Source organism: Magallana gigas, chromosome 3, assembly GCF_963853765.1.
Source record: "Magallana gigas chromosome 3, xbMagGiga1.1, whole genome shotgun sequence".
NCBI lineage: Eukaryota > Metazoa > Mollusca > Bivalvia > Ostreida > Ostreidae > Magallana > Magallana gigas.
In genome coordinates, this window is record NC_088855.1 from 59,418,011 (window position 1) to 59,443,270 (window position 25,260).

Here is a 25,260-nt window from a genome sequence, read left to right on the forward strand (position 1 = left end):
AATAATGTGGATTTTGGGAATTATCTTTAAATTTGTATTTAACAAACAAAAGTGCCATATTTGATTAATTTTGTTGATTTATCTTAAACAGAAACATCTCAAAACAACGTTGCAATACTTTTTCTTGATGATATTGATACCTCTGTATGTTGATATCTTTGTTGCGACGCCTTTTGATGCATGCTGTAAACTTGATTCTGGACGTCTCGTTGTATTTAACATGATAGTTGACTGAGAATCGAGATGTTAAAGAAATTAGCATATTCTATTTGATGATTTGATGAAAATGGATTTTAAATAAATAATCAATGAATTATATGATTATTAAAAGTTGAAAAATAAATTCGATATCTTTAAATCAATAGAGTCAAACTTTAAGATCATCATTTATTTGAATGTTTTAATGTACAAAAAAGATTCAGATAAAATTAATAAAATAATCACTTTTCAGAAAATATTTTGATTTTGATATTTGAACATATTCACATAAAAATAACTTCGTAAAATTTTATTAGACACAAATAAGCAGTATTGTAGGATTTGCCTGATTGTGTTGTAAACAACAACATTCAATTTTGATAATCAATTTAAGAATCATATATTTGATGAAAAAACTAATATGTAAGATATATACATGTAGTTGGGATTCGCAGTTAATTAAAATCCAATATTTTATAGTTAAGGAATTTTATGTTTTAAAAAATGGTATGATAAAAGGTGATACTAAATTAAAATCAAAAACATATACAATTTGTCGGGATGCAGCCAGTTACAGTGTGGCATTCCGATGTATTACAGAGACAACGACCTCGACACAATCTTCCAAAGTATCCAGGATAAAAGCTTGATTTACAATTCCAGCCATAACTTCCGATCAGACATTCTTTAAAACAAAACAGAAATGCTTTTTTAAAATCTGTCAAACAGTAGATTAAACGTTTTAACACGATTTATTTCAATAAAAAATCAAATACAATTTATACGATCAGAGCCATTATTCATACATTATCTGTAAAAATCGATAAAGTTACGTTATGTCAATTATTATTTTATTGTGATTGATTTTGAAAATTTGACTGTTATTTTTGGGCAACAAATGTATTTTAAAATAACAGTTTGCTTTACGATATTGAAACTTCGTTACCAGTCATAAACTTACGCCACTTATAGATATAATTCAATGTTTCAATTTAATTTTTTTTCTTTCAAATGATGGATTCTTCCAATTTACGTTTTAATTTAATCAAATTCACAATACTACTTCTTCTTTTTTTCAATACAAACATATGAGTATATAAACCCCTAGAAAGGGTTAAATCAAAATTAAAGGAGTGTTAAGAAATAAAAGAAAGAAAAAATGACAATTAAAAATGTCAACCATCTCAAAAATCCATAAAACAAAATATAAATTCAATCAGAGCAACAGAGACCTCCTAAAAGATAGAGGTAGGATCTGGTGCCTATTTCGAGTGCCTATTATAAGGATCTTTTGAGCAACAGATCTATTGTTAGTCGCAAGGAGATCGTGTAAAAGTTTTTTTTTAGATTCTAATAATGTTTATTTTCAGAAAAAAATGTTTTACCAATAAATGGGAAATTAAGGGTGAATAATGCTAATATTGTTTTTCTTTGACCTTGCATCTAGTCAAAACAAATTTGTGTTATTATTTATCTCGATCATAAACTGTTTTTTTTTTAAAAAGCATTTTCAGAATAATTTAAATCAACCTTTTTTTCGTTATTTTCCATTAACATTGAATTATTTTAAATATGTTGCTTGAAGTACCTGCGTTTTCATCATCACTTATTTGATAATATTTATTTCCCCTTTTAAACTTTATATTTTGATATTCACATTTGCAAATATGCTTCCTTTTATGAAACTATAGAATAGCGAAAACGTTAACTTCTCTGTAAACTTTTTTAATGATGTCACTCTGATTATGCGCCTTCGTTTGATAGTTGCATTATTCTAAACGTACTAACACGGCAATGTTAATAATTCTTTAGTATTTGCCTTTTTCAAACGAACATTTCAGTAAAAAAAAAAAAATATCACAAAAGTTTACTGGGAGATGTTTTTGGTTAGTATTTGATCAAACCTTCTGAAAAACCCTTAAGGCTTCACAAGATTTGATTACGTGATCAAGTAAGTTCATACCCCTGTGAACGGTTTAATTTGCAGTTTATTTCTTTTATTGCATTGTTTTAAACGATGTCGTTCAAACAAGATATCAAAATGAAAATAACACATTATAATGATGCTTTTAATGACTCTATAGTCAATACATATATGCAAATTGAAAATATTAGATTTTTTATATCTTTTAAAAGGTATTAAACATCTGTTCCGTACGTAATCCTGCGGAAAAAAATGAATATAAAGCAAACAGTCTGCCCTGAATGAACAGATTATTTGAATATTCATGTGACCAATTCGCAAATTATCAAGTATATGTCTGTATTGGTTGAAACTTAATGCCATATTTCCTTGCAATAAATTTTGTTTGGGGGGGGGGGGGGGATTGCATAGTTTCAGGTCACTTGAGTCACGTGGGTTACCTTTTGCCATTTGTTTTTGCCCTTCGTCGAGCGTCATTTTATCTTCTACTTTAAAACCAATTGGCCAATTGTTATCACATTTCATATATAAATTGTAAAAAAAAAATATGACATAACCATCTTAGGGCCTCTTTGGCGGGACCAAATATGCAATAAAAACCATTCATTTATTATGCCCATGGAAAAGGGATTCGGGCTTAATATTGGGGGATGGGCTACGATGGCAATTATGGCCATATAGTCAATATTTATTATTCTTATCATTTGAGTCAATTGAGTAACCTTTTGTCGTTTGTCGTACTTTAACAATCTTGCATTTTTAATTGAGTTATTCTTCTCACTTGGCCATATTAAATTAAGTATGTGTTTTAATATAGGAAATTTAATTTAATTTGATATTTGAATAAAATTGCAATACACTGAGTGCATGTTGTGTACATAATAGGCCTGCAGGTCTCTTTTTGCCGAACGTATATAATGTTTGGCCCCTTGAGCTAGAGTATAGATAATCCGAGATCCCCCCGACGCTTGCCCCTCCCTCTTCTAGTAAATTGATATTTGCAAACATCAGATAATAAAAGCGGAGGTAACAATCACTGAAGTTCTGGATAAAGGTTAAGACTCCAAACTCCAAAATGAAGTTTTAAATACAAACCTGAGACTTGCTGACAGGTCCATCTCTTGGCTATTTTACTCAGATGACAGTTATGGAATGCTGTTTTTCATGAATTTATTGAAATTTTGCTTTTGGTTATTAAAAAACATTCCCTCCGTTTGAATGCAAATTTAATGACTTTACAAATAGATAAATAGAAACATGCTGCACAAAAAAGTTAACATCTATAACTATACTCGAATATACAGTCATTTCATGCATATCTTTTACAAATTTATGCTATGCTATGGTATGCGATTTTAATGATATACTATGAGATTTGTATGCTATGCTATGAGATTTGTATGCTATGCTATGAGAAATTGAAATGAAGGGCCAAATGATATGGTATGCTATGCTATGCTATGGTATGCTATGAGATTTGAACAAAAACGCCTCCATACACAGAAGAGTTCCGCACATTTCGAAGTAAAATAATAAGAAGCCAAAGTTTACCACACATCTATTATGTAAACATTTATTTTTTTCAAATAAAAGCATTTAAAACCGAGTTAAAAGAATGTTGTATGCTATGCTATGCTATGCTATGGTATGATATGACGAATGCGATTCTATGAGATTGTATGCTATGGTATGAGATTCCAATGATATGCTATGAGATATCAATGCTTTGCTATGAGATTTCAATGCTATGCTATGCTATGGTGTATGTTGTAAAAGATATGCTTGAACCGACTGTAAATAACATTTTTTATGTAAAGCCAATTATCTTGAATCATTTTTGTGTTTATTTATTTGTAATAATACAGTACCGATCAAAGTTTTCTTTTAGGGTTTACTATTTGTTTACTCCTGGTTCACAAGAGCAGAACAAGAGTAAACTCAAAGTAAACATAGAATACACTCAGACAGTTAACCCTGATTAGAAGTAGACTCCTAAGGCAGACGCTACATGTGTATTTGGAATATAGAAAGGGTAGGAATTACAGACAGTAAGATAATTAGATAAAAGACATGCCTGCTTCACATTTCATTTTTTAAACCCCAAATGCAAACGGTGAGTGAACCCAAAGTAAACCCGGAGTGGACCCAAAGTAAACACCGACTGAACACAAATTTTCAAACAGTAAACCTGTTGTAAATCCTAAGTGAACCCGGGGTTTTTTGGGGTTTACCCTGGAGTTAGATTTGGTTTGATCGGTTATATATTTCAAATTGGTCTTATTGAAAAACTGCTTTTTCCTTCTATGGGTACTTATCTCTGATGTCAAACTAAAATATACATTAAAAACAAATAAACAAAAATAATATCAACTCTCTGAAAAACATCGTTTTACATCCTGGGAACCTAGAGAGATAGAATTTTGGATAGTTGATATCGAAGGCAGAGATCGGTGTCTTCGAATAACAAGGTCAGGTTTCAGTTCGGTGATACCTAATAGCAGGAAAGCTTATCCGTCATCCTCAAAAGCAATGTTTTTCTTTGCAATGCAAGCACTCTGTCTCTTCCTAAGCAGCAGACGATTATAATCGTCATCGTCTTCATGATAACTATCATGAATAATTGACAGTAAATGTCTACTTTTAACTGAATTACTTCTCATTCTCTTCCTACTCGATGTAGAATAAGATTCTTCACTAATATCACTGTTTTGATTCATTTGATGTCATCGTAACCCGAAAAGCGAACAATATTTGGAGAACTGTGAGTCCTAGAACCTTGATGTACCCCTATAGGTCTTCCTAAAAGACAAATTGATAAACTACACAATTGAATTAACGAGGGTGAGTTAACGCAACGAACAAAGTATGCACCAAAAACTTGTTGAAAAAAACGGGTCTTTATAGATAGTGCCTGTTTGGGAGGGTAACTGTTCAAATTGACACCCCGAGAAAACTATTGTCAACCGACGCAAAGCTAAACCTAAACCGTCAACAAATTTAACTTTGAAATAAATTTGGGGAAAGCCGTTCGTAAACTCCTTGTCTAGTTTTATATTTTTAACGTAATTATTAAATGTTAATGTATCTTCTTCTTCTTCAGAATACTGAGTAGGGCTCTTCAAAGAGCATAAACACGTATACAATGAAAGAGTTGTATTAAAATAATTTAATGCGACTGAAAAACATTGAAATCCATCATAACTTGCTATTGAGGTCGCATTATCAGGTAACCTTGTTTATAAATCAAGCCGTCTTCCTAGTTATGCAACATCAATAGATCGAGGTCAGTTCATGGAGCATCTTCTTATGATTGAGGTCAGTTCATCGAGGTCAACTGCATTATTGAATGGATCTTTCGATCGAAATTCTTACGCGTGAGACTAAATGTGCATTCTTGAATTAACAGGTCGAACTGAATTTTATGTATGTTTGCATCTCTTAAGGTAAATGAATTGAAATAAAACTGAGTAAAATGTTATATAAATACTAAACCAAACTTCAAGTTTTTATAAAAACTACTTATGCAAGCGGAATGTGTGCGCACGTGGAAGCATTTGCCGGATGCCTCATATGGACACAACAGTGATCGGCCGAAGCCGATCACAAAAAACACCATATGCAGGTGATGAAGGTATATGGCTATATAAGTAAGGAAAGTTGACTGTAGAAAAATTGAAGTTATCGCGTTTATCATAAAGTTTTGTTTTTAGGTTACTATCAACGTCCATGTCCAGTAAAATATCCAAATATGAAACAGATGACGCAGACGCTGTGGTATCTTTTATTTTAAGTTCACTGGGATATATCGAGTCGACGAAAGTATGGAAATAATTGTTAATTGATAATACGTCGTCGATATACCTGGATGTTGAGTTGAAGAATAAAATGCAAACAAACAAAAAAAGAAATATCTGTTTCATATTTTGATATTTTACTGGAAGGGAACATCAAGGAAACCTAACAAGAACACTCACAGGGAGATCTACACAGACGTCCATAATATCCAGAGGGAACAGGTAGATTTACAATTCCAACCAAAGGTTCCGTAGGGACACATTGCGATTTAAATAAAGTTTGGAAAGTTATCAAACGTATTCAAACAAATGCGTCTGATAATAAAAAAGACTATTTTTGCGCAACATTTCGTCGTAACGTTATGGGATAATCCATCAATATCAACAGAAATCTTTATTTCTTATTAAACGGTACCAAAGAAAACAAAACCTGACGTTGATACTTGTACGCTAAATAAGAAAATGTTTTCTATCACAATGCATGCAATTGCAGTCATGCATAGTACTTTAAAAAATATCCGTATTGTTAAGTCAGTTTATGTTCATCCCCTTGTTATGTACTACAAACAATACAATGTATGTTGTATCATAATTTAGAAAGAAGGACACTACATGAACAAGAGTGATTGTTAAATACATTTATGACGAATGTCATGTCATTGCTTATTACGTAACTTTAAGATTAAAAACGCAATAATGCCTTTCCATTTATTAACTTGTTCTTTGTTACTGTCAATAAATGTGAAAGAATATATTTTTGGATCTATAGAACAAAGCCAATAATTTTAAACGCACCTGTACATGTACAAGTGGTATTGGCTTTTCAGGTACTGGTTTTAGCAGCGAGGATAATGTGGCAATCTTTATGATATGAGTATGTGAAACATATTATAAAAAGCCAGTAATACTGAACGCCGTTCAAATGTTACCTCTAAATTGATAACTGAATTCTTACCTGTTGTATTCTGGTTGTTTTTTAGTATGATAAATTCTATTCCGGTTGTTGTTTTTTTTTGTAGGATAAATGGTGAAATACAAAAAGAAAATTATAATAATACTTCATAAAACACTATGTTAATGTATTAAAACAAGGTTTAAAAACAGAATTTTGTGTTATTGATATATTTTGTATTTAGTGGAGACTAATCTCTCTCTATCGTTTGCTTGTTGCATGGAAAACTAATTGAAGTAAATCACACGGAACAACTTTAATCTAAGAAAGAAGGAAATTAACATTGGACTAAGATAAGGGATTTCAATTAGATATCACAACATTGAGTTATTCAAGATTAAATTTCCGTATACCCTTGAATGCTCATTAATTGTTTACGAATATCTATTTTCATGTGTATGTAAATCTTGTGGGTTTAAATATGAGTAATATATTCGTACACTTACAGTTAGTACGGGTTTTTAAGTTTAAAAGAGATAATTATTAACATACGATATTGTTTCTATTGGAGCGTTCATAAGGAGCAACACAAATTTGCTACGATATATTAAAATACACTTGTCATTCTCTATTTTATAAATCCATTCTCTGATTTTTGTAATGTTACTTTTATGTTATTGGCAGGTAGAACAAATATATTTCAAATCAAAATTTTGGAAATATTGTACAGCACTCTACCTATCTTCGCAGAGTTGATTTCTTTCTTAACAAACTTTTATTAAATGGATATTACCATCTTTATGTTTTTATGTTGTTTTTTTTCACTTCACTTATTTTACAGGTGTGAGTGTCAGCTGAACATTAGCCCTCTTTATATAAAGGACAAAGATAAGGACTAAACTTGATTCATATTTTTTGTATATTAATACTAAATTGTCAACCTTCAGGATTTAGAATAGCACATTATTCTTATATAACTATGTTTTGAATAGGCATGAACTATATATTACATAGAAAGTAATATCTAAACTCAACGTTTATAACTTGCAATAATAAACCACTAATAGTGGATATCAAGTTTTACCATTCTACCTTTTGACAGTTAAAAAAAAATACTTTCAAAAGAAAAATCAAAGGTAGAGGTCTATAGTCTTGCACACAAAGTAAATTTCCTCTCATGACTTCACACGACCTCTACATAACATTACCCTCTGGCAAGACCTGTACAATCTATAGTATCCTCTACTGGAGAGCAAACAATTAGAGCTGCTACGGCTGTAATGTTTATTCATTGTCATATCCAGCTCATTTCATGTACTAGATACCCATGCTAACCCATTGTTGGGGAAAATGCACAATCATGTAGAGTAAAGTAATTTGTCCAGGGTTACAATAAAACCGCAAAAAATAACAGGCTGGACTTAAACCCGGGGATACAGTATCTAAATCAGTCGAAGCCATCAAATGGGTCAAAGTCACATAACTTTGGAAATAGCTAAAATACTGAAATACTTCCATGTATCTTCATTTCGCAAAATCGAAACACCTCCCATATATATGATTGTTAACTGTAAAATACTCAAGTAGCAGAGTTTTGTATAAAGTTAAAAGTTGTCTGAACTTCAAAACGGGTTTTTAAGTTTGGAATTTAATGTGAAACATATGATATATACCGTAAGTTTACTTACCTTATCTATAAATCAAAATCAAACCGTTATATAGTAAAATATCGAAGTGTTTTGCAAAGTAATATTAGAGAGGTTTAGCAAACCAACGTGTACGCGTACGTGTACGTGTAGAACGGAAAATATGTGCATTACGTCATCAGTTTGTGTAATGACGAATTTCTACACGTATGTACCCGAATGAACATACGTGTAAATTGCAAAGTACCCGTAAGGTCGAACTTGTAGCCTCTGTTTTCCTGTTGTCTATTAATTTTAAAAAATATGTTAACTTTTCTTAAACCTGAATATTCAATGCGAATACTGATATCTACCAACATAAATTTTCATTAGCGTTTATTATGTTATTGGAGTTTTATTTCACGCATCTCTTCCTCCAAAACATGCAATGGCTCCGTTATCTTATTAATTTGCGATAAATAAAAATGTGCATATATAATAAATGATGTTTAATAAAATTAACATATGCAGAATTCCTACTTTTCGTTTATACCCAACATTAATTCTCACCTTAGTAGGAGAGGATATCCATAATTACATTAAAACATTTAAACGTACAAGTACACGTTACAACTGCTAAACAAAAAAAGTTATTGAGCTTGTACGGGTAGTTCTAACTTGTAACCTACACGTACAAGTACACGTACACGTTGGTCTGCTAAACCTCTCTAATATGTTTGTTATGCTGGAATGTAGCTTATACATATATGATATATTACAAGTAATTCATCAAGAAACATCTATTGTCTATTCGTAATACTTTGTATTAAATGCATTTATTGCAGGTCTATGTTACAGTATTTTTTTAAAATAACTGACAACAAAGATATCTGTATGGTTCGTTTTATTTGTATCCGGACACAGTGACTTTAAAATTTGCAATGTATATTTAAGCCCTGAAATATCATAAAACAATAATATAATTTATATCAAAATATAACATTAGTACAATATATATGTATTTCCATCAAGATACTATTTTTACATTATCTTACTATAATTGTACTTTAAACATTTAGCGGGAGGTAACTCTTATAATGTACATGAATTACATTTCTCCAAAATAAGTCATAAAATATATTAATCAGATTAAAAAAATATTCGAAAACACTTTCTCACCATTCTATGGGAACAGGCTCATAATACGTACACCGATTGCGTGGTGAGATTATATTGACATTGACTGACTCAGTAATTCGAACAAAATAATTCTAAAAATATTTATTACTGACATATAATTTAATTGATCTTATAAATGACCAATTTAATCAAATATCTGATCTTCATAACATTCTTATATACAATTGATTTGAGAATCAATTAATACTATAATAAATAAACCAAATATTGATCTTTATAATCAACACTGTATTCCATATAAAAAATATCTTTTCATTCCAATTCATTCATACTCATTAGTTTGTGATCATGGACTTAATTAATGTTTTCTGCAATTTATAGGATAATCAATTTATTAATAGTAAGTGTTATAGGATATTAGTGTACTTAGTATAACTTACCAGAAAAAGAGCAAAGTCTGGTCCAAAATTAAATTACTTCTCTATATAAATATATAGTCTGCTTTGGTCAATGTCCAGACAAAGATTGTCAAACTTGGCGGTAAAACACATAAAGCAAGATATACAAACCAACCAAATTCAACCTGACACAAACAACCAATAAAAACCAAGATCACAAATATCCACTGACCAACTCATGATCAAGCACTGCCCTAAGGGTATATGAACATGTGTATGAATTAAAAGAAAGGGTGGATGTAACTTTTTATATGTGTACTGTTTAGATGTATTAATTACAATAACTTTATTTATTTAAATCAACAATTTTCATACTCTTACATCTACAAGAACTCTTTTACACGTTTTTAAAAATCAACACCAAGCCAAACGTTTCTCAACGTACAGGCTTTACAACAAGTTTATCATCGTGAGTCTTTTTCATGAACATTTGGAGTACAGTTTACTATTTTTTGTTAATAAAAATCGTAAATATAATGTCTTATAGTTAGAACTCTGGTATTTTTGCAGTACTGTTAGGTCTTGGATTCTTTGTATATTGTTTTCCCAATTACTTATGTTTTCTCTTTTCCTAGCAATATTAATGTCTTCTGGATTTACAGATTTCTCAACTGCTTCACTTTAATCGTTTTCAAACAATTTTTTTCCCTTCAAAAATATTGATGTTCAGTAGATTAAAAGGTTCTTCTACTTAAGAGACAATTGGCGAGTTTAAATTTTGACGAAATTTTGAATAAGAGTAAGAGTTGTCTATCTTTGATATCTTATAATGCCAGGGTTAGAGTTATCTTTCTTTGTTTAAATTGTATTCTAAGGTTGATGAGTCTCTCTTAAATTGCAATACTTTGCGACCACTGCATGCCTTTGGCTATTTTTTTAATGTTAAAAGTTAAACGTTAACACATCTCAAATTATATTTTGCTAAATTGAACAAACTAATCTCATTCACGATGTTGCGTTGGTTGAAAACGGCTGCGGTAAAACCAGGCTTGCCTGATCCACAAAAAGCAATCACGCCCGAGAAAAAATATAAATTGAAAATGTGAATGAAAGTGTTGAAAAGGAGATGTTAACCTGTAGTCCATCTAGCCCAAGTGGTAGCAGAAAACGTAAACTTGGTAATTACGAACGATTTTCACCTGAAACTAAAGCTAAAATAGTGCGCTATGCCATTATCCACGGAGCATCAAAAGCTGCGAGATATTATTCAACGACGCTAAATAAAATGTCCAGGAAAGCACAGTTCGACGTTTTAAAACGGCATATCTTTTATAATCCAAAAGAAATGACGGCTCGTCCATAACCGCTCTTACACCCCAGAAACGCGGGAGGCCACCACTACTCGGAAACCTGGATGAAGATGTTAAGGATTATATTAAAGATTTGCGCATTTCAGGAGGGATTATCAATACCAACATCGTTTGCTTTATTGGCCGTGGCGTTTTGCTTCATAAAGACAAAATTCAACAGGAGGAGTTTGGTGGGCAGGTATGTCTTAGCAAAGAGTGGGCACGCTCAGTTCTTATACGTATGAACTTCAGCAAGTGAAAGGCGACAAAGGGAATAAAGCACAAGCCTGACGATTTCGATAAAACAAAAATATGATTGAAAAACAAAGGAGTGAGTACAATATTACAAACAATTCAGTGTTCAATTGGGACCAGACTGGTCTAAATATGATCCCTCAGTGTTCCTGGACAAGGGAACCATTCGACGCGAGACAAGTCAACGTCGCCGGGTTGGGGGATAAGCGAAAAATCATTGCTTTGTTTTGTGTGAATGTGGATGGTCACTTATTACCCCCACAACTCATATAGCAGGGAACTACATCTATGTGTCACCCAAATATCAATTTTCCGGATGATTGGGCAATTACCCACTCGCCTAATCACTGGTCTACCGAGGAAACGATGTTATAGGAACATTGAGGGGGTTATCTTCCCGTATGTTGAGGCTGTTCGCAAAAACCTACCCGTGGTACAAATAAATCAACTGGCATTAGCTATTTTCGATGTGTTTGCAGCGCATAGAAGCAAAAAAGTCTTAACAGCATTGAAAAAAGCTAACATGCCATATGTGTTCGTACCGGCGGGTTGTACTGACGATTTACAGCCGCTAGACCAAACAGTTCATACGAAATACAAAGAACTTCTCAAAACCGAATTTCCAAACTGGTACTCTGAGAAAGTTCGCCAGAAACTAGAAAATCAAAAGCCGGGGGAAAACATCGGCTTAGTTGACATAGACATGAGAACGTCGACAGTTAAGCCGCTTCATGCAAAATTGGTGCAGAAAGTTCATGATGTAATCAGCAAGGATTGCGACTTTCTTGCGAACTCTTTTACAAGCGTTGGTATAAATGAAATTTAACTTTGATTGAAAAAAAGTATGTACAGATTTGATGGAATAAAATTGTTCTTTGTATTTTGTTTTTATTCACTATACGAGGTAACAAAGTAGGTCAAACACGGCATGATAGTTACGCACGCAAAGTTATTATAGAATGTTGTGACGATTGAGTGATAATTGCATTTAAAACATGGTTGTTTAGATTTTATTGTTTTTTTTCCATGCTTATTACGTGTTTTTATAGCTATTTACATAAATGAGTCATTAACTTTGATCTAGTCCTAACGGGCTAATGCCGATAAAACATTCTGGTATTAATACGCTATATATATGATGTGAAGATTGGCGAGTGGAAATTTTGACGAGAAAAAAAATCGCCAACATAGTCAAAATTAACACATTGTCAAAATTTCCACGTTTACAATATTCAACTCATGTCGTTCTCTGACAAACCTCCAGCCATGATGTATGGCCTGTCGTTATGTAGAGGGCAACTAATCTGCTTGGCGATGCCTTCAGATTGACATTTGGTCTTTTCTTGAAAATTGAATTTGACTGCCATTTCAAATAATATTTGTTGTAAGCTGTATCCCGTCATTTGGCGATACGGTTTGCAAAAAGGTATTGATGACCTCTCATTCTAACATAATAAGCAAATGCAAATATTTTTGTAAATAATGCCTTTTTGGGTAATTATAATTACTCGAAATAAGGTTCTTATTACACATACTCAAGATTTTGATTTAAAAAAAAAGTTCCACACATTTGTGATTGTAAAGTATATATTTAAAACACTTGTTAGTGATGGAAAACGTATTCCTAAAGCAACTTTTTGTGCACAATGACAAATATAAAACAATCGTCGTTTTAGTTCATAGATAGCTTTCTTGTTTGTGTTTTTATCAATATATTAGAATGTAAAATAAGTTAATGAATTTTCCGAATTGGGTATAATATATCAGACTAAGGTCGTTAACTTTATCAATAGCTCATGACTAATACAAAGATCCTTTCTGATGAAAGTAATGTTACTAGTACTTTGTTAAATGGTACTGATATGCACCATTTTATAATATGTTTATTGATATTAACTTTATCAAGTGATGACAGAATATACAACACTGCATTTTCACCATTTATTTCAAGTTATCAATACGAATTGCTTTTTTCTCTTCATTTCAAAAACAAATCGTATATGCAAAACATTTGCATTTTTTTGTATAAAGCAAACTGAAGAGTACCATGTATATGTATTTTAGTTGTACCTAACAATTTATATGAAGTTAGTAATAAAATGCATTTTGTTACATTTTGTAATGACAGTGTTCGTAATCAAAATCCAAAAATACAGAACAGGAGCAAAGCAAACATGGACCTCTTGGAGGTAGGATCAGGTGTCATGGAGGAGTGAGATCTTTGTCGTAATCGGGAAAATGGATAAAAACCGTAGACAATTAAATATGCTCTAACTATAAGTATGACAAACGTCAGCAAGCATGCGACCCAGTGGAATATTGTATTTGTTGACATGGTCGTTGTATTGACTATAGAATTTACCACAGTAATTATTACTTCAATCAAGACTGTTGATAATCCCGTTTTATCAACTTGTTTATCAGTAACTTGCCTCGCCGTAAAAATTGTTCAGTGGTAGAGCTTGCCCTTGCGTATCGAATCAACTAAGAGATAAACACTCCATATGCAGGTGATGAATGTATATTGTTACATAAATAAGGAAAATTGACTAAAGAAAAATGAAAGCAATTACTTTTATGATAAAGTTTAAAGGTTAGGTTACCATCAATGTCCCTTTTGCAGTAAAACCACATAAAACCACACAACATAATCATATAACATTATTAAATGAAAAACAATATTTTTAGAAGGAACCTTCGCGGGGCATCTTTAAACTGTACAAGCATAAGAATTATTCCATTGTTTCCTTCTTTAACGTAATTTTTTATTGATGTTAAACGGTAAGGTTATTTTTGGATTGTTATAGATGTTTTTATAACATTGAACTCACGCATAGAAAAAATACGAAAAGAAAAGATGTTTTCTTGGAAAATATTTTAATGTTTCATTGAAAGTCTTGTACATTATTGTAAGCAATAAACTCAATCAGTTTTCATAAAAACTAAGCACATTTATTTAAAGTGCCTTTAGAAAAAAAATCAAGGTTTTATTATCTTTTATTTTTATTTTTAGAAATTTTAATAAATAAAGGCGTACAGCCTATCGAGATCGATAACTCGTTTTAATTGCAAAAAAAAGTCTATATATTTCTTATTAATTTAATGATGTGACATACACCGTGCTCATCTCTGCAATCTCTAGGCTACGAGTCGTCATGTATTCCGACCTGTGTCCAATCGCTCTCTGTTGTTCCTCACTTCCAGGAGACGTGTACCCCGGATCCTCGCGATCCAAACTTGACTGCAGTTGGTTATAATCCATGATATCCGTATTGGGAACAAAGCGTCTCCCTTAAATTGTAAATATTGCATTTGAGTATACTTTTCTAAAGTGGTGTGGTTTAAATTTAATTCGTTTTGCTATGAAATAATTACCTTTCACGACTAAAACTGATCTTGTCTGTTTCCAAATGTACAACCTAAATCAAGGAAATTTAATGATATTCAATGGTTCATAAGAATTTTTCAAAAAACTAAATGTTATTTCCTGTTGAGCAGTCTTTTTTTGTTCATTAATTTTGTAAAATAAAAATAGAATACATATAGTGTTGCATCAATTGTATTTTAAGAAAGAATGTTGCACAATAGTTATAGTTTAGGATCATTATAAGCAAAATATCCTGTATCAGCTTACGACATTAGTATAATGATGAAAACCAGTCCTAGAACCACCAAAGACAGAGCGACCACAGCCAATGTTAGAAGCGACACTGGGGCACCGGGTATTACTGTTGGTTTCCACCTCTCTAGATATCGACGGAATATATACAAATACAGTTTGAAAACTTATGATCTATTTTCGTATTGACTATGTCATTGTTAATAAGAAATGCATGTATAAGGGAATAGATTAGAACTCGAAAGTATGCCGCTTCCCATTTAATTTGTAAATTTAAGATATTTCTATATATTGAATCGTTATATGTTAAATGATAATATTGTACATTTATTTCTTAAATTAATAAAAGCAAAGGATATTACGTAAACTATTAACAAAACATACCCTTAACCGGATGCGGCGATGATTCTATTTGGTGAAGCGTTTCTCGTACCTTGGTTGGTTCATGGCTTGTAGCTGTGGACAGAGTGTGTATGTTTAAGATTTCCGATGAGAGAAAGCAAAGTCTTTAGAATAGAATATTTCATCATATGATGCACTTACTATCTTATCCCCATCTTACTGTCAAAAATATCTTACGTTTATACTTTTAAAAAGTCATAATACAATGTGCCACAATCTGAAATCATTGCTTCTTTTTATATTGCGTTTATCAGGTTGTTTATCAGGTTGTCAGAACTTTGTATATGCCACCTTAATCATTACATGCTTATATTAAGGGATATCACACTGTCATTGTTGTTTACTATTTTTTGCATTTTTATTTTACCTGGTGACCTTAAAATTTGTTCAGGTGCTTTTAACTGAAAAGGGCGATCCCGCAGTATCTGTTCAATCAGTCATTTTAATAAGTTTAAGTATTGACTTTGTTAAGGATCTCCCTGCTTGTGATGTAGTGTTTTTGTGTAAGTTTTTCATTCGACACTAATAAAAGACACTATTTCGTCAATGACTATCTAGTTATTTTTAAAGTGAAAAGGTTAACAAGCTGTAGTTCATATATGGAACAAAATATTTGAGATTTTTATAGTATTTTTAATAGGATTTATTCGTAATTGTTAAGATCAATAGATGGGCATAATGTTCTTTTTACCTTTCCATACATACATTGGATATTGCTTAGTTTCCCAATTTTTGTCTTTACATAATACGTGCATTTACATTTATTTGATTACATAAATATTATAACAGGAGCAAGAAGATACTTTTTGTGATTTTTTTCTTTACGTTTCATTACGTAGATATTAATACATGATGGCTCTGTGTTCAAATCGCTCACACTAAGTCAAGTACATTACCAATATGGTATATATGTTTATCAATGATTGAAAAACTAAATCAGTATAAGCTAACCTGTGCAAGAACAACATTTTTCAGAAATTTCGTAAACGATGAATATGCTACTTTTTTATTCGTATATATAAAAAATCACAAAAACAGGAATGGTTTTGTCACACATTGAATTTTACCTGTTGTCATTTCACAGCCAGTTACGTGATGACACTCTGATGCGTTGCACATGCATGAATATTTACAGAACTGACCATAAAATCCAAAAGGACAAGTTGATTTACAATTCCAGCCAAAAAATCCACGAGGACAATCTACATTATATAGATACGAATATTAAGAAACAGAAAATAGTAAGATGAAATTAGTTAAGCCAGTAAACATCCTGAGCATATTTTCTTCTCTCATTCATTGTGTGTGTATATACTGAAGTTATTTATTTCTTTATCCTATAAACTTTTTTTTAACAATTTGCACTAGCTGTTAGAATAAAAAGTTGAAGTATATATATTATTACCTGGATTTTCATCCGGCATCATAATCGAACGATGCCTTAAAGCTCTCGATAATAAAAAAAGGTAAAATTCGCTGATTTACTGAAAATGGTGTCAATTAACTTCTTAAATGACAAGGCGTAAAATAGCCTCATCTTTATAATTATACAATACATGTCACCTTTAGAGGTTTTGCGATTCGTTTGCTTTGTTATACATGTTTTATGTGTAAATCTTTATGCTAAGGATCTTGACAATCCTCTTAAATTGACTTTTAACTGTGTATCTTAATTTTACGATATGACCAGCTAATACTTGGAGGCATGAATGCAATAAGCTCCATTAAACTTGTATAACCTCAATTCTTTGTTATATCTTATAAATTTAATCAACAAAATCGATATTCAAGCAATTAATATATAAATAATAGGATCAAGTTGAAGAAAAAAAACGAACTTGTACAATATATTGTTTTGCTAAACTTTGCATTGAACATAAATTTAAAAAAAATGCTGTTCTGAAAAACCTACCTATGCAATTGAAAGTATCGTTGTTCATATACTGGTTAAAGCAACAAGGGTTAGATGATAATCTTTAAAATGTAAAGATAAATTAGAATACAAATATAAAAAAAGATATACTTTTATTAAGTAACCCTCATTTTCTAGAAACAACTTTTATATCCCATTTGAATTAAGATAAAGTTAAACTTGATAAGTTCTCTAGTACCTCCGGCAATCAGATAGTGTTGTAGACTGATGAATAACACAAAGTAACGGAAGGAATAAAACCAAGGTTTTCATCCTAAAAAAGTAATTATCATTTGAAATTTTATTTGCAAACGTCGTGATAATGGGACGCTTATTTTGCATATTAAAAAAAAAAACCTCTGGTGCATAAAATGTGGTGATAACGTACTGTATTAAAATCAAAAGTCCATAGGAAAAATACAAAATAGAAGCAGAGCAAACACGGACCTCTAAAAAATAGGAGGTAGATCAGGTGCCATGGAGAAGTGAGCATCTTCAGCTGACCGATCGTACCCGCCATGTGTTCTTTGTCGTAATCGCAAAAAATAAAATCGGGAAAAAAATTGTCGGTGAATAATATTGGCCTAAAATAAGACGAGTACGGAAAGTGTCAGCCAGTTATTGGACTAGCAGAAAATTGTATTTGCTCACGAGGTCGTTGTATCGACCATGGGACAAAAAGATAACTTCAATCGAGATTGTTGATAATCTTGATGAATATCTTGTTTGTCAGCAGCTTGCCTCGTTTTAGAAATTGGACATACAAAGCATGTCTTTGCGTATCAACTGCAAGACAAAAACTTAACTTGCAGGCGATGAAGGCATATTGGTACATAAGTTAAAAGAGTTAACGTTACAAAAATTAAAGTTCTCACGTTTCTGATAAAGTTGTGTAGTTAAGATAACATTAACGTCTTTTTCTAGTAAAATATCTACATAAAATATCATTAAAGTTATTTCGCGAATGATTCTTGTCATCCATTTGAAGGAATTCTTCTATCTAATACTTTACGATTAATAAATGAAGAATCATAAGCAAAACATAGGATGAACAACTGTTGCAAGAATGCAATATGAAAATAACCAAATTAAATGATGGACAATGAACACAATTATCTATATTACGTCTTTCTCCTTTTCATTTTTAAGTGTGTACACGAGTACAAAAAATGAGATATATATTCAAAAAAGTTATGCAGATCATAAAGAACTAAGTACAGTTTCCATCATATTTTGCCTTGTTTTAGGGTGATTTTTAAAGATATCACAAAAAATAGAACAGCAACGTTTATTTACACAAGAATACACATAGATTAAGACTCTATATATAGTTACTCGATTAGACTTCTACGAGTTTAATTGTGACGTCACAAACAGTGCATTTTCCCGTAATTTTCATACAACTGAGCAGAAGACACCAATTCCTTAGTAGTGTTTTGAATAGAAAAATATGTCCGCAGCTGTCGCCCACGATGAAACTCACATTAAAACTTTATCGTGTGATATCAAATAAAATATTAAAATTTCGTTGTGGGCGGCGGCTGTGGACACATTTTTTTCTTCAAAAAACTGTGAGAAAATGTGCCATTTTCATCATTTTTTACCAAATCTTAGAAAAATGCCAAAATGTTTAAGTCATAGCTATTTGTTGAAACAAGATTAAAGAAAACAAATTGGTAGTTAATATACACACATGTTCAAATTGGAACATGTGTATTTTTATGAGATTTAAACAACTTTTGAATTTTAGGGCAAATATTTAAAGAAACTGTACCTTCTTCTTTTATCATTCAATTTTGAATGTTTTTGTTGCTACATATGACGATTTTTACTACTGAAAAACGCTTTTAAAAGGAAACGAAGTATCTAAAATGTCTGAATATCAATTTCAAGTACACATATCAGATTTATGTTAATAGTGAAAGAATTGTCGGAATCGAGATCATTTATCACATTCTGTTTACCAGAGCTGAGTAAAAAGCGCTTCCGATCTCACTCCCTTTTGATCTTCGTTGATCACGTGGGTTGTGATAGTATATAAGCGGCTACAACGGAGGTTGTTAGTCAGTTGCAGTCTGAAGTTGAAGACGTTCAATTTGTAATAGGTGAGGAAAACCCTAGGTAACAGGATACGCCTTCTATGCCTAAATGAGGCTTTCGAGACTTGATTTGTTATTGTAATAGCTTGTGATTATTTTAGGGTTGTAAAAAAGCGCGTACGCTCCATAATATAATGGGATGTTGTAAATATTATTAATAAAAATATTTGATTGAAAAAGTTATACTTTATTTATATATTTTTTTAAATTGCTCCGGCAGAGCAGCCGAATACCTAAACCCAGAAACGTTACAATAGTCGTCCACAACTGATATTTTGATAAACTTAATATTTCCGCATTCAATTTTGTCCTGGGTTTGCCTTATATATTAACTATTATAATGCAAATCATACTTTGTGATACGAAAAGCAAATAAAAAAAATCTTTGTAATTTACGTTTTTAAATTTAAATTTTAGATTCATATTAGTTACAAGGGACCCAATTTGCTTTGCGCAGATGTATTGCTCATCAAAACAGAGTTATTATTACGAACATCGAATTCTCAATGTTACGTCAAAATCACTAAAGCACAGTTCAAAATCGCTTTTGACGCAATATATCGCTGTTCGACATCAATACACTTTTTATAGAGTACAAGTAGTGGCTGAACTGGCTATAATTAAAAAATGTAACGTTTACAACGTGATTAAACATTCACACTTGTTCAGGGTATGTCAAAGTACTGTAGTTAGTTTTACACTATCTCAAATTATTTAAAATTATTTACAAAAAAAAAGTCTGGTTCACAGAGTTTGAGCAACTCAAAAAATCATTTACATACCGCTTTGCTACAATGCTTGTATTAAAAATAGAGAAAAGCTGTCCCTCTGCTTAATTTTTGAACAATTTTCATTTGAAAATGTTGAGTAAACTCCAAATGTTATTTCGTAGAAATGATGAACATAACAATTTTATTAAAGTTTGCGCAGTGCTTTTTAGGAAAATTTGAAAACGAATTATAGTAACGACATACTGTAGTTTGACATGCGCCCCCTAAATCAAGGTCAATGACATAACCATTTTTATAAAATATTAATTAAGAATATTCATATAGGTATCATAGTTTAATTTGGATAGAAAATATGTTTCGGAATTATAATATTTTTTCTCTCGCGTGAACGCTTTTCTCCATAAAGTTTAGTTGAAAAAGAGAGTTAATACAAACAATTTTTGAATTAGTTCCTATAGAATAACGTAATTCGATTTAGATGCTATTTAATGATTGGTTTTGATATAATTTTAGCAATTCCAACTTATGTAAAACAACATCTTTCTGAATAAAAAATAGAAAATAGTAAAAAAGAACATCCTCTACCTTCATGTCCGTAAAGATCAACTATATTCAACGATTAATCGTGTCTTAATTATAATTGCCTATGAACAGACAGCCTAATTAATATTGCATTTGATGATTAGTCCTTGTACTTTAGATATCGTACACGGAAAGTAGAGAGTATTAGTTATGCCTCTTTTAGAATGTCAATTAAAATCAAATGAATTTTTGATTGCTTTTTAATTATTTTAAAACGATTGATCTAGACTTCGTTTATTAGTTCAGTTGATTAGTAAGAGTTAGTTTAAATTGATATTCTATCTGCTAAAAAGATTTGATTATAAATAAACAGTTCCAAACTATTTTTATTTTGAATTAAGTTTTTGACATCGAAATTGTATGATATAAGATTTGTTTAAATACAATGGCACATGATCATGCCTCTTTGCAGAGGTCCGTGTTTGGCCTGCTCCTATCTTGTACTTTTCCTATATTATTTAGAACCCTACTCGTCATCGCCACATTTCATTCATTGCAAAGATGTGACAGCTCTGTATCTACAATGTAGCTAATAATCCAATGACTTGCACTCAAATGTTCATGAGCTTTTAGATATGCCATACCGAAGTAATGTAAACAAAAAATAAATTTTTTGATAGGATATAAAAAATGCGGGCACCATCAACATGTCTTGCAACTGGGGACAATACTAGAAGAGGCATGGAATACCACTTCAACAATATGGCACCTCTACGCGTCGCGGACGTGTTGTAATACTTAATATGGCGGCGGTCATTCACTGCACTTACTCTTGAAATCAAAAAAAAATCTCAGGGTGGTTCAGAGAACTGTTCAAAAACCAGCTTTTTAAAAAACTGTCAAGCAGTGGTAAATTATAATTATTACCAAATATTGTTTATACTGACTAAAGCTTTCTTGCTCAGTATATTATAAATTTATTGCATGGTGGTGGGGGAAATATGAAGATATATTCCCCCAAGAAAAATCTTCATATTTTCCGAACATTCATACATTCGAATCAAATAAAAAAAAAATATATTTTTGTAGCAAAAAGAGCATTTAGATGATTAGATATTGTTGAGTTTATCATATCTGTCAACATTGTATGCTCATATTGGCTTTTTTATACTTTAGGATGAAAATAAAACAAAAAATTATAGTTAAATGACAATGTTCATTTAAGGGGGCCATTTTAAGCTCAAACCATATATAGTCCTTTGATATAATTTAAACTGTTTTGACTGACCTCCCTTACATTTACAGTGTACATACATGTATAAGTTGTACAAGTGATGTTCATTTTATATGTTTTTTAACTATTTTCTGCTTTAACAACTGCTTTGCTTTAAGAAGTTTAACTTTTCCTTGTGTTAACCAATAATGAAGGTACTACAATATATGTTTTTTAATTCCAATATCACTTGTTAGCATATCTTATGGATGCATTGATTTCTGTTGTTTTATTTAGCAATATGTTGCGCCATTTTGGAAAATAAAAACTATATTTTTTAAACTCTAGTGATTTGCATATTTGATTAGGGTCTTATAAACCAACTTTATTACACGGATATTGACAATATATATACCATGAAAAAATATTCCTCAGATTGTTTAATGGCTTAAAAAGCGAGTAATACGATCAATTGATAGTTGGTTAATGTTAACAGTATTTAATAAGCAAGGGTGTCAAATCTTTATCTTTGCACATCTATTTCATTGAATGTGAAAAAACTGATCATACATTGTATGATATCGTGTAGGAAATAACAAATCTTAAGTTGGAATCGTTTTTAATCAGGTGTTTTCTGAATACATACCTGCTTGGATTGCTATGCATATCTTTTTTTATTACTTTAGGGGTACAATTTGCAATCCCAAATCATGAATCTTTCAGACACTAATTATGTATAAATTGCAATTGAGCCTACGAGTGTTTTGTGATAAAGATGATATTACCATATACCAAGTTTGCCAATGCTTGAATGAGCACTTAAAGAACAACAAAAAGTATTATACACATATGCATTATACACAATATTTCCTATGTCGCTTGTAACGCGAGATCTGATTGGTTAACAAGCCGTGTGGAAATTCTATACCACCTGCTGAAACCGGATGTAAATAAAATGTGACGTCACAATGCAATTCTTGTTTTAAACAAATGCACCTATAGATCTTTGCCCAAAATAATGTAAGGTTTAGTGAAGTAAATAAATAAATAATTTGTCAAAATCTCTATACCTTAACACTGTATAGCCGTATTGGTACGATTAAATGATTTTCAGCACAATTTCTATTAATATTTATTGATTTTCAAGTTGCAAAGTACTAGTAAAACAATTTCAATATTTGTTTAAACATAGGAAATAAATTTATTATCCAGGTCCAATCAAGGGTGTACCCCGAGTTGTATTCCATACACCCTGGGACTGCATGCCCTTGATTAGACTTAGATAACTAATATTATAACAACCGACGGATGTTTCGAATTTCAATTGGACTTGAAACACGTTTAAAAGCATTGAACTTTTCACAAAAATAGTAAACATTAAATAGATAAAGATGAACTTAAATACAATTGTATTGTTTTCAACTCATACTTCTATTTTTGTCTGGCTCAAATAAACACGTTTTATATAACACTAGTTAGCATTAAACATAATTGTATTGATAGTACAAGAAGCCAAGATACTTTAACTGGAACTGGAGCATGATGCAATCATTCAAAATATTCACATATTTGCAATTTATCAAAATATAATTAATAAAGATTAAAAAACTTAAACATCTATTTACTAAGGTTTGTTAGACCAACAATTGATAAAAAGGAAATCAATTAAATATATGATCATTTTGCTATTCATTGCAATTTATATCTGTGCACGTTTCTCTGGTGTTTGATTTGGAATATGGAGATAACAAGTATATTTACCAAGCAATAGAAATCTGTCCACGGCTTTTTTATTTTAAATTTTACCTTAATGCAGTGCAGCTAATATATATTAGATTGGTGGAAAACTCGGGAGAAGACATTTTCAGGCCAAGTAATTACATAAAAGAAATCTGTAGAATTTAAAGGGCTCAAGAACTTAATTGTATCGTATTTTACTCATTATTTTAACTGGGATTGAAACAGAAGGCCTAAAAAACTAGCACTTTCTACTAACTTAATAATGTAAACAGTTCAAAAATACGTAAAGAAAAAAAAACTGTATTAGACGATTCAAAGAAAGGTGAATAAGACGATTCATAGAAAGACGACTTTTGGTCAGAAATATTTATAAAAAAATAAATTTAGTAAGCGTTTTTCAATAACTTCCCATTATTGAACTTGTTCTTGTTTTTTAAAACTTTATACAGAATGATATTTTTCCTTTTCTTTAAAATGTCCTGTTTTGAAGCGTTTAAGAAGTCTGATGTCAGGGAGCGAAAAATTTAGATTACTGATCAATGGTTCAATTTTGTTGCACTCGGTTTTTGAGTTTCTATGAAGAGTCAGATTCCAAGAACGTACATTAATTTGGGATCGTGCATCTCTTTTAAATGGTTTGCTGTATAACAAAGAACTATCTAACACACAATTTGGTATTCGGAGGTTGACATGATCGTATTCGTTTTCATCATTATATAATTGAGAAGCATGGTTTGTGTTTGAAACTATATGGGCTTCATCTGAATAACATGTAAGCATAGCATCTGTTCCGAAACAAACGTCACGTAAGGTATGAGGTCGAGAACATTTTATTTCAGTTCTGTTTTTTTCCGATATTGATTCTTCATTTGGACATTGTGATGTTGAGCTGATGGTAGCTAGTTCAATATCTTCTTGAATCGTCTGTCTCTGATTATCTGAATTATGATTATCAGCAGTATATAATATAAAATAATTAATTTAGGAAAACTATACAAAGAAGGAAATATGATTATTTACATTTTCTTCACATTTTGATTAGGGTCTTATAAACCAACTTTATTACACGGATATTGACAACATATATACCATGAAAAAATATTCCTCAGATTGTTTAATGGCTTAAAAAGCGAGTAATACGATCAATTTATAGTTGGTTAATGTTAACAGTATTTAATAAGCAAGGGTGTCAAATCTTTATCTTTGCACATCTATTTCAGTGAATGTGAAAAAACTGATCATAAATTGTATGATATCGTGTAGGAAATAACAAATCTTAAGTTGGAATCGTTTTTAATCAGGTGTTTTCTGAATACATACCTGCTTGGATTGCTATGCATATTTTTTTTTTATTACTTTAGGGGTACAATTTGCAATCCCAAATCCTGAATCTTTCAGACACTAATTATGTATAAATTGCAATTGAGCCCACGAGTGTTTTGTGATA

General features: G+C 31.2%; 1 protein-coding gene across 1 annotated transcript; it reads right to left on the bottom strand.

Annotated features, from left to right (window-relative positions):
- Positions 1 to 14,608: 14,608 nt before the first annotated feature.
- On the bottom strand, positions 14,609 to 18,540 carry LOC136273415 (uncharacterized). The gene is made up of 7 exons (XM_066077824.1): positions 17,708 to 18,540; positions 17,509 to 17,570; positions 16,664 to 16,798; positions 15,579 to 15,650; positions 15,210 to 15,321; positions 14,951 to 14,994; positions 14,609 to 14,866 (listed from the first exon to the last, which is right to left on the bottom strand). The coding sequence occupies exons 1-7, from the start codon at positions 17,848 to 17,850 to the stop codon at positions 14,670 to 14,672; spliced, it is 765 nt and encodes a 254-aa protein (XP_065933896.1). The 5' UTR covers positions 17,851 to 18,540; the 3' UTR covers positions 14,609 to 14,669.
- Between the last annotated feature and the right edge of the window lie 6,720 nt (positions 18,541 to 25,260).